Source organism: Falco biarmicus, chromosome Z (assembly GCF_023638135.1).
Source record: "Falco biarmicus isolate bFalBia1 chromosome Z, bFalBia1.pri, whole genome shotgun sequence".
NCBI lineage: Eukaryota > Metazoa > Chordata > Aves > Falconiformes > Falconidae > Falco > Falco biarmicus.
The window spans coordinates 74,486,716-74,499,810 of NC_079311.1; the positions used below are offsets into that span (position 1 = coordinate 74,486,716).

The window sequence follows — 13,095 nt, forward strand, 5'->3', positions numbered from 1 at the left end:
TTGGCAAAATACCTGATCCCCATCAGACAGCCCCGATAGGTAGCGCCCCCCAGCCCTCATAAGTAGCCCTTGCTATTTCACATCCCCCCTCCACAGGATCCCTGTTTGCCCCTGGCATTGTAGCCCCCTTGTCCTCCTACACAACATCCCCACAGCCCATTTCACCTAAGTCCTGTGTCCCTCTTGTAGCTTAGCCCCATGGCCACCTGCATCCCAGCTTCATGTCCCCTGTCTCCCAGCCCCGTGTCCCTAACCCCAGCTTATGCCCCTGTGCCCCAAACCTTATCCCTGTCCCCAGACTGCATCTTTGCCCTCAGCCTTAGGTCCCTGTCCCCAGCTTATATGCTTGTGACCAGCCCCAGTGCCAGCCCCCAGCCCCATGTTCCTCTCCTTCAGCCCCATATCTCTGTCCCCCGGCCATATCCCTGTCCCGAGCCCCAAGCCCCTGGCCCCAGCCTGTGTCCCTGTCCCCCCAGCCCCGTATCACTGTCCCCAGCCATTGTCTCTGTCCCCAGCCTATGTCCCCGACCTCAGCCCCATGACCCTGTCCCCAGCCTGTGTTCCTGTTCCAACCCCTGTGTCTCCATTCCCGGCCCGTGTCTCTGTTGCCAGCCCCATGGTTCTGCCCCTAGGCCATATTCCTGACCCCAGCCCCGTGTCCCTGTCCCCAGCCCCGTCTCCCCGTTCCCACCCATCTCGGTGCCCCGAGCAGCGGCGGGACCACCCCGGGGGAATCGAGTCGCTCAGGGGGGCGGGGGGCTGCCGCCGGCGAGTGACACGCGTGGGGGCCAATGGTCGCGCGGGGGCGGCCCCGGGGGGCGGGGCGGGTGACGTCATGGGCGCCGGTGCGCGGCGGGGCTGCTGGCGGCGCGCGCCCCACGGCAGCCGGCGCGGCGGGATGGGCCGGCGGGGCGGCGGGGGCGGCGGGCAGCGGCGGCCGCTCGCCCCCCGCCTCGGCCTCCCGCTGCTGCTCCTGCCGCTCCTCCTCCCGCCGCCGCCCGCCGGTGAGTGCCGCGGGGCCGGGGGCGCGGGCCGGGGGGGGGGGCGTGCGACGCGTGTGGGGCACAAGCGCGACGGGGCACAGGGACGAGCCCACGGGATGGGGCGCAGGGTGCGCACATGCGTGGAGGGCGCGTGCCGTGGGGCGGGGGGATGCACAAGCACGGGGGCGCGTGGAGCCGGGAATGGGGTGCATACGCCATGGGGCGCGGAGTGCGCGTGCCGTGAGGCGGGTGTGTGCAGTGGGTGGGAGGTCTGCGCGCTGTGGGGCGAGGGGCTGCGTGTGCGGTGGGGGGAAGGGTGGCCGCGTTGTGGGGCAGGGGGACGAGCTTGCGACAGGTATGAGGTACATGAGCTATGGGATGTGGGGCGTGCACGCAGTGGGGCGGGGGTGGGTGAGGATGGGGCACAGGGGTGCAAGCAGCGGCGCGCAGCATCCGCTTGCTGTGAGATGCAGGATACACGTGCAGTGGGACAGGTGAGTCTGTGCAAGGCGGGACGGGGGGCACACGCAGTGGGATTTGGGGCACGTGTGCAACAGGGCACGGAGGTAGGCCCGGCTGGGTTCGGGGTGTGCGGGCAATGGGGCAGGAGGTGCTCCTGCAACAGGGCACGAGGTGGGTGCGACGGGACAGAGGATGCGTGTGCCGTGGGGTGTTTGCGTAACGGGGCACGGGGCTGCACGTGCAGAGGGTGCCAGATGCCTGTGCAATGGGGCGCCAGGATGTGCGTGCGGTGGGGCATGACGATAAGCCCGCCGTGGGGCGCGGGGTACCCGTGCGGTGGGCCACGGAGATCAATGTGCAGTGGGTCACGGAGGTGTGGGTGCCAGGGGGACGCAGGCGGTGCAAGTGCAGTGGAACCCCCTGGTGGGGGGGGCGGTGGCATGTGCACGGGCCGCGGGCCTGGGGGGCTACCGATGCAGGGCAGAGGGCTGTGCGCGTGCAGCGGGGCAGCGGGGATGGACAGCCCGCGGGGAGAGGGGGATGTGCGCGCAGGAGGCGTCGGGATGCGACGGGGGGGACATCGGCGGGACTGTGAGAGGCGATGAGTGTGCCATGGGGCACAGGGAGCGGGCTTGGTGACGGGGGTGCGGAAGGGGACCCAGGGACTTGGAGGGGGCACCCCTAAGGGAGCGGGGCAGCTGGCCGGGGGCTGCCTGTCCCGCGGGGCCGGGCCGCGGCGCGAGGGTCGCCGTGGGGCAGCGGTGGGGCTGTGGCGGGAGCTGTCCGCGGTGCTGAGCGACGGCGGGAGCTGTCCGCGGTGCTGACGGCCGGCCGCGGCGTGGGGCTGTGGTCCGGGGGTGGAAGATCCTGCGGCGCCGGCCGCTGGCCTGAGGCAAAGGGGCACTTGCTTTCCTCCTTCTCCACCCACCTTCCATGGGTTGGAAATCTCGTTCCGTCCTCCAGCAGCTCTCCCGTGCTCTGGCCACACCGACACAGGGCTTTCAGACTGACCCTCTGCCTGCAGTCGGCTCCTCCTGCCTTGCCCTGGGCGAGTGGGCATGGGGAGAAGCGTGCTGGGACTGGGAAGCTCTGAGTGCTTCTGCCATGCCACTTCCTAGAGCTGCATTCGACATCCCCTCCTTTCTGGGGTCTCCTGCTAGGTCACTATCCCCAGCTGGGGAGGGGAGCTCTAGAGTGGCTTGGTGGTTCATGGTGGGGAGATTGGGATCAGGTGCTCTTGCATTGAGACAGGTATTTAATGTCTGGCTTGTTTCGCCTGGAAGTGAAGGGGAGGGGGAGCTGCCTTTGTTCCAGGCAAGGGAGCAGAAGCGTGTCAGTGTACAGCTGGCTGGGGCTGCACATAGGCAGCACAAACACATGTGCACACAAGCACATGCACGCACTTCCAGCCAGGTGCATGCTGTGCAAAGCAGCCCTTCTTCTCAGCTATCCCACTCGCCAGTGGATGAGTCCTCCTGGACACAGCCCTGCTCCCAGCCCATTCTCTGCTGGTGTCCCACTTGCTGGCAGCTTGTCAGGAGGTGCATCTCATCCTTGGTGCATCTCTGGGGAGTAATGGATGGGTCTGCCGGGCTGGCACTGTAGAATTGTGGCAATGGTAGGGTGAAGTTAAAGCCGCTGTGTGGAGACCAGGTCTCCTTTGTCTCTACTGTGCTGAGGAAGTGGCTGCCCCTCTGGTACTGCGGCTCCTAGAAATCCCTGGAAATCAAACTGTCAGACAGTTGGGCAAGGGGAAGTGGCCCCAGTGTGTGCTGCGGACTTGAAGGGGGTATCTTGCAGACATGGGGGTGTGCACAGCATGCACACCCATCCATGTGGGTGTGCACACCTCCACTTTGTTGTGCATGCAGACAGCACCCACGTGTGCATATGTGCACACATATGTGCACCATTCCTCCTCCGCAAACCATGGGAGAGCTGGGAGGCTGTCCAGGCAGTGCACTGCTTGCTGCTTCTCCTGGCTCTAGGGTGGGACTCTGTGGTTTATGATGGGCTCTGTGCTGAGCCTCCTTGGCAGGCAGAGAAGGGGACATCTATGTCCCTGTGGGAGCTGACCTGTTGGGGCAGGGCTGGAGCCATAAGGAATGGCCCTTTATTAGAGGTAAATGCAGGGAGCAGGTCCTCACTGAAGAGGATGATGAGTTGAAAGAGGTGAGCTGGCTCCAGAGGGTGAGTGCCCACAGCTTGGGGAACTGGGCTTGAGGCAATGCTGAACCAGGCATGATGCAGACTGTGCCAGGGCTGGGAGGCACAGCTGAGCACAGCTGACATCAGCCCTAGGGACTCACTGAAATGGCACAGTACCAGCCCTTCCTGCCTCCAGGCTGCTGATTTTGGGACATGTTCAGAGCCTGGATGGGTCGGCCTGGTCTGGGAGGGGTGCTGCAACCCACCTAGTCCTTCACCCTGCTGAGAGCCCCTTGGGTGTCCTCTACAGATGGACTCTTTGTGACTGACTACTTCACCCGCACACCACGCAAGCTCAGCCCCTTCCGCTCCTTTGCCAGCATTGAGCTCTTCCACTTCCACATCCCTGAGGACACAGTCATCGCTGTCTGGAACCTCATCACCTTCAAGGAGCAGGGTGGCACTTTCGGGGACCAATGCCCAGATCGTAGCATCACCGTGTAAGTAAGCAGCCTGCCCTGTCTGTTTCCTTCTTGCCTGCCCCTGCTGCTCCCTGCCTGAACTTGCCCTGGAGCCTGGCTGCTCCTGTCTGCTTCTTGCTTGCACGTGCACATGTATGTACACGTATGCACATGCACACATACAGAGGAGCGCTCAAGCACACACATGCATATGCAGGTATGCACTTGTGCACAGATGCACACAGATGCACACACATACACATGCATGCTCGCTCCCCATGATTCATCTTCCCCAGGACCATTGCAGGCTCTGATCTTTTGTGCTTTTCATACATGAACGGTTTTGCTTGAACACCCACCCTGGGAGGCTCACAGTCTCCAGCAAGGTCCCAGCTTACAAATGGCTTCCCATAAAGTCTTTGAGCTTCCTAATAGCATGGAGGACAGAATCCCATGTGTAGGGCATGCTGGCCCTGCTATGATACCTAGCCTGCATCCTGTTAATTGCTGTGTTGCCTGCAGGTATTTCCGCTCAGGGGCTCCCTCCGTCATTAACCCGTTGCACACGCACTTCCCCAGGGACACAGCTGTCCCTGGCTCCTTCGCACTGACCCTCACCTGGACCCTGCCCAACCGCACCACAGGAGTGTTCAATGTCACCAGCCCACTGCCTGGGGACTGGTTCCTGGCTGCCCACCTACCCAAAGATGAAGGCAAGATCTCCGTCAAGGTGAAGGGCTTGTGGGGACTGTGGGGTGGCAGGGCTCACTGCACTGCTCTCCTGGGGTGTGACTGTTCTGGGCTGGCAGTGCCTGGGGCTGGTGTTCCAAGTGGGGATAGTGCCCTGTGCCCCCTGCCCTGAGCTGACTGTTCTGCTGGTGCAGGGGCTCTATGAGGAGTGCCAGTATCTCTTCCAGCCACAGCTTATTGTGCAGCGCCTGGTGAACATTGCTGTGCTGTACCCTGGCTTCATCACTGAGCAGAGCATGGCCCCCCACAACCGCTCCTACCTTTACAAGTGAGTGTGAGAGGGTCTTCTAAGGAGGAGGCATCCCCAGGGTGAGGAGCTGAGGGTGCTCCATCCCTCTGGCTTGCCTCCCCAGCCTCGTTGGTCCATGCTGAGAGGCAGGACATGACACCGCTGTCCTGCAGGGTGTTTGTGCCCAGCTACACATCGCGGGTGCTGGTGGAGGTGCTGCGATGCCGCGGGGTTGAGGGCTGCCCGCTCTGGCTGCGTGTGAGGGCCAAGGCTCCCCCCCTGCACAACTCCACGGCTCTGGACTGCCGGGAACATGCTCCCTGCCAGCTGACACTGGACCTGCCCTTCTGGCAGCACTGGTACTATGTGCTGGTGGAGAAACACCCTGGGGTGCCAGGCACTGTCTCCTTTCAGGTCAACGTGCAGCTCACAGGTGAGGGTGCACAGGGAGGTATGGGGGGGCAGGGGCGAGGGGGCCATGGTCTTGCCTCTGCTTGGGTGACTGCTGGGTGATAAAGGATGCCCCCAGGATCTGGCCTCAGCTGGGCACAGGGTTCTACCCAGCTCTGCTGGGATGGGGACACTGGGAGGTGTTGGGCATGGGTTGCAGATGGAGGTAAGCAGTGAGCAAGAAAGGGATGCGGGAACTAAGAGGGGGCTGAGAAATCTGTGTGTGCCCTTGCTGATGGCTCTGTCCCCCAGACTGCTCCCGACCCAGCCTGGCCCGGCCACCCTTCCTGCCCTCCAGTGCCTCCATGAACATGCCCCACTCCTTTGGCTCTGCGGGTGGGCTGGCGCTGGGGGACAGCCCTCCACCGACCAGCCCCAACAGCACAAAGCACCCGGTCCCCATCCCCATCACCTCGCCTGCTGGTGAACGGTGCTGGCCGGTCCGCCCCACGCTGCGCAATGAGCTGGACACCTTCTCCGTCCACTTCTACATCTTCTTTGGGCCCAATGTGTCAGTACCACCCGACCGCCCTGCTGTCTTCGTCATCAACCTGCTACCAGTGCTGGACAGTGGTGGAGTGCTCAACCTGGAGCTGCGGCTCAACGTGGTGAGATGGCGACATTGCATCCTGGATGGGGCAGGGCAGCCCAGGGGGAATGGGCTGGGAGATGGGTCATGTCAAAGCTGCAACAGGGGAAGGGACAGGATTTGGGGGACTCTTGGGTCATGGGCCATAGTTTGGAAGCTCAAGGGTAATGGAGCACAGATTAGGGTGCTCCAAGGGCAGGATGATGGCCTGGATTTGGGGTTGTTCTTGGGTGATGGGCAGTGGGTTAGGGCACTGCTAGGTATTGTGATGTAATCTGGGTGCTGTCAGAGCAGGGGACATCCTTAGCTTAGGGCCATCTCCTCCTCTGCTGTCAGAGCTCTCTGTGTGGTGAGAACGTGACGGTGTTTGGGTGTCTGAACCATGAAGTCCCGCTGACGTCTGGTGACAACTCCTCGGTCACCTGTGAGACAGGTAGGCTGGGCTGTGCATGTCCAGCTTGCCATGGCTGTGGGAGTCACACCCCTGCATGTGTCTGGCAAGAGGCTGGGTAGGAGATGGCAGAGACCATGGGGGCATCTGGCCCTGGAACCTGGCATGGGGTGCTCTGTCCCTGTCCCAGCTCTGCCCAGGGGAAGCAGTGGCCTCCTCCGCTGCTCACCTGGACTTGTCCCGGCCCGCAGAGTCCCTGGCAGGCTTCCTGCTCTCCGTCAACGCCACAGCCAGCCTCAGCCGCCTGCGGATCCCCTACCCCCAGACGGGCAGCTGGTACCTGAGCCTGCGCTCGCTCTGTGCCACAGAGCACGGGTAAGAGACTCTGTCTGGCCCCTCCCTGCGTGCCCAGAAGGGATGTCCCCACCATGGCCTGCATCCATGTGCACTGTGGGTCCGTGGGTGTGCCTGGCCCCTGAGCTGCATGTCAGTGCTCACGTGTGTGCACGTGGCTTCACGAGCTGTGTCTCACCGCGTGAGTGCCTGCGTGGGCATGGATGGTTCTATCCTGTGCCTGCCTGACCATCTGTGGGTCCCTGCGGCTTTTCCCTCTGTCTTGTGTTTAGGAAGTGCCTGTCAGCTTGTGAACGCCATGCATCTGTTGGTGCCTGCCCATCTCCGCAGCAGTGTCCATCTGTACCCATGCCTGGGAGGGAGCTGGGCTGTCACTGCGAGGACAGGGCTTGGCTCTCTGGTCAGGCTGCTGTGCCCTTGCTCTGCTCAGCCTCTCTAGGGACTGGTCATGTGTCTGTGGCTCTGCTCCTGGCCTGTGTGTCTGCCTGAGAGCCCCGTGGAGAAGAGGGACTGTGGTGTATGTGTGTGTGTGTGTGTCTGTAGATGTGAGTGCATGTGGGGCTCTGTGCTGAGGAGATGGTGCTGTGTGCATGTTCAGTGCATGCATGTAGGCAGCACTCGGTGTTTGGTGAATGTATGCAGACAGCACTGCATGCATGTTTGGGTGCACACATGTAGATGGCTCTGTGTGCATGTTTGCGTTTGTGCAAGCAGACAGGGTTGTGTGTGTTCTGTGTGCACATGTGCAGATTTGACTGTGTCAGCACACATAGGGACAGAAGATGTGCAGACGTGCGCTGTGCATGTGTGCAGACAGCACTGTGTGCAAGTTCACGCACGTCAGGGTGCCTGTGTTTGCACAGGCAGCAGTAGGTGCATGCTGTTGGGGCATGGGCTCATCTGTGCTCCTGCGTGCTGGAGCTGCTGAGGTGCTGGGTGTGCCCAGAGCTGTGTACATTGGAGGTGCAGGGCAGCCGGGATGCTGTGCCTGCTCTGACTTCACTGCGTTTCTAGTTCACACTGTGTTGCCAGTTGCAGTCAGTCCTTCCATGACACAGTCACATGAAGGCATTGCAGGGCATGGTGTTAGCACAGCAAAATCCAAACGAAATAAGAGCCAGCTGATTGAGTTGCAAAAGGCAAAGAGGGTCTAAGCGCAGCCACATTCCTCCTGCCTGCCCAGCCTGGCCCAGACAATTGCAGCACACAAGATCCTGGGGGACTAGCTCTCAGCTGCCATATGTAGCACCGAAGCAGCCTATTTCTGCGTTCACCCAGTCTTCCATCACCTGCCAAGTGTGGGTGTGACAGGTGCCTCTGGTGGAGGCAGGAGATGCTCAAGGGGCACAAGGCAGGGGCTGATCCCCTTCTCCTGTACCACAGGTTCGAGCCCTGCACCAATGTGACGGCCGAGGTGTACCTGCGTGCCTATCTCTCACCCTGCATCAATGACTGTGGCATCTATGGCCAGTGCAAGCTGCTGCGCACCAACAACTACCTGTATGCCGCCTGCGAGTGCAAAGCTGGTGAGAGCTGCCCCAGGCACCCATGGTGTCCTCTGCACCCAGGAGCCCCACTGGCGTCCTCCCTGGGGATTGCGCACCCTATCAGTCCCCCCGCTATAAGTCTCCATAGGGCACTGGAAAGGGGCTTCCCTGCTCCCTCCGCAGCCCCTGTGAGTGCTGCGGGGGTGATGGTGGCTCTCCCTGACCACAGGCTGGAATGGCTGGGGCTGCACGGACAATGCCGAAGCTTTCTCCTATGGCTTCCAGCTCCTCTCCACACTGCTGCTGTGCCTCAGCAATGTCATGTTCGTGCCTCCCGTGGCCATTGCTGTCCGCAGCCACTACCTCCTGGAAGCTGCTGTCTACATCTTCACCATGTTCTTCTCCACTGTGAGCATGGCGTGGGGGTGGCTGTCAGGGGGAGGCGAGGGGCCAGGGCTGTGCAGGGCTGGTCTCACACCCTTTCCCTGTTACCCCAGTTTTACCATGCTTGTGACCAGCCGGGCATCGTGGTGTTCTGCATCATGGAGTATGATGTGCTGCAGTTCTGTGACTTCCTGGGCTCCCTCATGTCTGTTTGGGTCACCGTCATCGCCATGGCCCGGCTCCAGCCCATGGTCAAGCAGGCAAGTGTGGGAACATGGCACGAGGGGGGGGCACAGAGAGGACCTATCCTGATGAGTGCCCTGCTGCCCCACAGGTGCTGTACCTGCTGGGGGCAATGCTGCTCTCCATGGCTCTGCAGATGGACCGCCATGGGCTCTGGAACCTGCTGGGGCCCAGCCTATTCGCCTTAGGGATCATGGCCATCGCTTGGGTAAGGAGATATTGTCCCTGTTCTCTTAGGTCCCCATCCTGGCTGCACTCAGCATCCTGCCCAGCTGTCTAGCACCACTGTCCCACCAACATCTCCCCTCTGCTACCCTCACCTTTCCCCATGAATGCCCCTCTCTGGCTCCTGGAGATGCGGCATTGTGGCACAGGGGCTGTGCCTGTCCCTGCTGGGGCTGCCTCTTCCAGCCCTCCTTTTACCTACTGCAGACGGCTCGCACCATCCGGCGCCGCCACTGCTACCCACCAACCTGGAAGCGCTGGGCTTTCTACCTGTGCCCGGGAGCACTGATTGCTGCGGCTGCCGTGCTGCTCTACGCCTTCGTGGAGACGGAGGAGAACTACTTCTACATCCACAGCATCTGGCACCTGCTCATCGCTGGCAGCGTCGGCTTCCTGCTGCCACCCCGCGCCAAGTCCAGCAGGCGCATGGGGCCGCTGCCCCGGCGCAAGGGCTGCGGGTACCAGCTCTGCGTCAATGAACAGGAGGAGCTGGGGCTTGTTGACCCAGCTGTGGCCTCCATCAACAGCATTTGTACCAGCTGATGCCAACGGCAGCCCGGACTCCTCTGGCACGGACAGCAACCCCGTGGGGCCTGGTATCTGCTCTCTCTGCCAGCCACCCATCGCCAGGAGCGCCAGGACTCCTCTGGGTGGGCTCACAGCCACGCGTGCCACCTTGTTCTTGCAATTACAGCCTGGCTGAACTTGTCTCCGGGAGTTGCTGTGACTCGGTATGGTGCAGAGCTGGGGGGGCTCAAGGCTGAGCTGGGGCCGTGCTCCTTTCTTTGCTGGGCCGTGCAGGTGCCTGGGGGACATAGCCAGTCTAAAGGGGTGAATGGCAATGGTCTCTCGCTCTTGCTCAGGGGTCCATAGCAAGAGATGCCACTCTGCAGTGGGCTGCTCTGGGGCTGACCCAGGTCCGGCATCAAGCAAGAGGTGGGGGGCCAGGGACTGCAGTCTTTTGGCTCGCTGCAGGGCAGGCTGTGGAGCTGGAATAACTTTGTAATGGCATTGTGCTCCACAGGACAGCTGTATTACCTGACCCATGGGTAGCTATGCTGCGCCAGGGCAGCCAGGGTCCACCCCAAGCTGGCAGGACTGTGGGGAGCCCATAACCCTGGGGGTAGTTGCCACTGGGGATTGGTGGTGATGCTGCCTGCCGTGGTGATGCATCGGTCTGAGAGTGCACTGCCTGCAAGGGCCACATCCACAGAAGCACACAGCCCTGTGGTGTCACCTGCTGCCCAGAGCAACCTCCCTCAGTGCTTCACATGTGGGTGCATCACCCAGGAGCAGTGATGCTGTGTCCCTGTTATTGCCACCAACCATGACCAACTGTCCTGTCTGCAGGACAGGGCATCAGTGGGAGGGGCCATTGCATCTGGGGATATACACTGGGGACTGTACCCACCCCATCTGGTACCTGGGAGAAAGGGTTAGGACAACCCTTTCTCAGCCCCTGTTCCTCATCCTGCCCTGTGGTCAGACCCATGGGCTCAGCACCCACTGGACCCAGTCATGACTGTGGTAAGGTGGCAAACATCTGGGCTTTGTGTTTGTGGCTCATGGACAGGGCATTTCTACCCTGCTTCTGCATCTCACAGGGGGCAGGATGGACCAGAGGAGAGGGCAAACCCTCTCTGGGGACTGCTCCAACCCCCTGGGCTCTTCCCAGCGTTGCAGGGGTTGTCAGGGGTGAGTCCCCAGGAAAAGCTCTGCACCCCAGTGGTCACATCCTGGCTCTGCAGAACCCTCCTGCCAGCAGCCCCCTCCTTGTACCCTGGGGACAGAGCCCAGCTACAGGGAGATTTACTGGATGCCTAACAGGATTAGCAACTGCGGGTGGGCAGGCAGCTATGTAATAGGATTGCAATCTAATTAAAACTGCTGCCTGGGAGCTGAGCCCCAGCTGGCCTGAGTGGGTGGGCATGGGTGGGGGTGCTGCGGGGGCTGCTGGAGAGGATAGCAGGGATGAGGTGGGCAGAGCAGAAGGAAGGGTGAGCTGATGGGGGCCACGGTGGCATTTGTGGATTCAGGGCTTTCCTGCTTGCACCTCAGGCCTTGCCAGGGGTGATGGCTGTGGGGAGCCAGCCTGGGGTGGAGGTGTGTTGGGCAGCCCAGGGTGGCTGGGCAGGAGCCCTGGTTACTGTGCAAAGGGGCCGGGGGATCTGTACCGGCTGCCCTACTTCCCCTGAGAGCTCACTCTCCAGCCTTTTCTCTGTCACACAAAATGCCTTGTCTGGTCCAGCCAGGCGGCTGATTAAGGATTAATTTTTTAATTTAAAACATTACTCACTTCACCAAGTCCAATCACATCCCCCTGGCAGTAGCAGCCCCCAGAGAATGAGGAGCTCAGCTTTAGCTTTCACATCAGCAACACACTGGAGTATGGTGCACACTGAGCACACCACGCCAGCAGGTGCACAAGCCTGGTGGGTGGTCCTGCACAAATGCACCCCAATGTCATGGAGATATCCATGCAGTGTCCTTAGGGCTCCCTCATCCCCTGCCTCACTGCTGTAGGGCTGAAGTGAAAACCTGCTGCTTGCCAAGCCTGATGAGCGTGTGGTAGCATGCACATTCCCCTTGCAAGCAGCTGCACAGCCCCTGGCCTGTCCCACAGCAGACACTGTGGGGGTGGGAGGTGCAGGTCTGGACCCCTGAGTGGTCCTGGCAGTGGCAGGCAGGGGTTTTAGCCAGCAGAGCTACCCAGGGAAGCCTGGAGGAGCCATGCACTGGCTCTGCTGGACTGCGCTTCTCCAGGCTTCTGGGACAGCTCAGCACTCCCTCTCGTTTTAATTAAACCTGCGATGGCATTTTTCATCTCAAGGACAGGCCAAGTGGCTGACCGTACTGTCAGGGAGGGAGCTTAGCCAAGCAGTGCTGGAGGGGATCCTGATACTCTGCCAGCCCAGCTCATCCCCCGGGGATCATAGGCTGCCCACTGAGAGGTGGTAAACTCCTCCCCACTTCATCCCCCAGCCCCAGTGGGGCAGGAACATATCCCCCTGCCCAGGAGGCTGGCACAGCTCAGGGAGCATTGTGGTGCCGTGCAAGTACAGGACATACAGTCTTACAGGACTGAAAGGTTTTTGCACAGTGCTCCTGGCATGAAACATGGTGAAGACACTCTTTCCCTGGGACATCCAGTACAGGGTGTGCGGCACTGTCTTTCCCACCAAGCCTGGCTGGGAGCTTGCTGGGACACTCCATGGGAGTCTCCGCATCCCCTCAGCCTCCCCGCCACTGCAGGGCTGGGACCACTGGCCTGTCAGTCCCTACTGGATTAGATGAGCTTTACCAGTACGCTCTCCATGGTGTTCAGCCTTCACTCCATTAGGATGTGCTTGGTGTGAAGGCTGGACCCTGCCTTTCCACCCCTGCTCAGAGAGTTGGGGTCTCTGTGACTGCTGTCACCACCCCCAGTGTAAACAGCCTTCCTGATGCTCCATCCTTGCCTCTGCCAGGCACAGTAACCACATAACCATGGCAACAGTGTCCCTATAACAACCAGGTACATCTGACATCCCCATGGCAACCGACTCCCTGAACAGCTGGTGAAGAGCTTTGCTTCCTCAGTGCTGGAGAGGGATGGAGGGGTTCGAGCTCCACCAAGGCAAGTGGCTGCCAGGATGTGGGGACAGACACAGCTAGGAAGGGCTTTGGCCTGGTGCCTGGGCTAGCACAAACCTTTGTGGCCTTTATCCTGCCAGGGAGGCTGCGGGGGACACAGGTGATGCAGGAAAAGGGGGTGGCCCTGGGGACAGCATCACCTCTGCTCAGATTCCTGCATTGCAGCCCTGTCCTGCCTGCTGGCTGTCAGTGCCATCACAGTAGCATTCCCTGCTCTGACACACACTCCTTGGAAATGTGTATCCCAAAGGCCGGGACCATGCTTCCTCCCATAACCTCCTCCTGCCCCTAACTCCCACAGCAGGG

General features: G+C 61.2%; 1 protein-coding gene across 1 annotated transcript; it reads left to right on the top strand.

Moving 5' to 3' along the window:
• Positions 1-869: 869 nt before the first annotated feature.
• TMEM8B (transmembrane protein 8B) lies at positions 870-9,865 on the top strand. Its single transcript, XM_056325811.1, has 13 exons — positions 870-1,004; positions 3,904-4,093; positions 4,577-4,784; positions 4,939-5,072; positions 5,207-5,466; positions 5,736-6,091; positions 6,409-6,505; positions 6,715-6,838; positions 8,201-8,343; positions 8,534-8,712; positions 8,802-8,948; positions 9,023-9,139; positions 9,364-9,865. Exons 1-13 carry the CDS (start codon positions 899-901, stop codon positions 9,697-9,699), a joined length of 2,397 nt encoding a protein of 798 aa, XP_056181786.1. The 5' UTR covers positions 870-898; the 3' UTR covers positions 9,700-9,865.
• The last annotated feature ends 3,230 nt before the right edge of the window (positions 9,866-13,095 follow it).

Excerpts from the sequence above, each read along its gene's own strand:
- TMEM8B (XM_056325811.1), top strand. The coding sequence starts at position 899 with ATGGGCCGGCGGGGCGGCGGGGGCGGCGGGCAGCGGCGGCCGCTCGCC. Across the intron at positions 4,094-4,576 it reads CCAGATCGTAGCATCACCGT|GTATTTCCGCTCAGGGGCTC; the intron begins GTAAGTAAGCAG and ends TGTTGCCTGCAG. Across the intron at positions 6,092-6,408 it reads TGGAGCTGCGGCTCAACGTG|AGCTCTCTGTGTGGTGAGAA; the intron begins GTGAGATGGCGA and ends CTCTGCTGTCAG.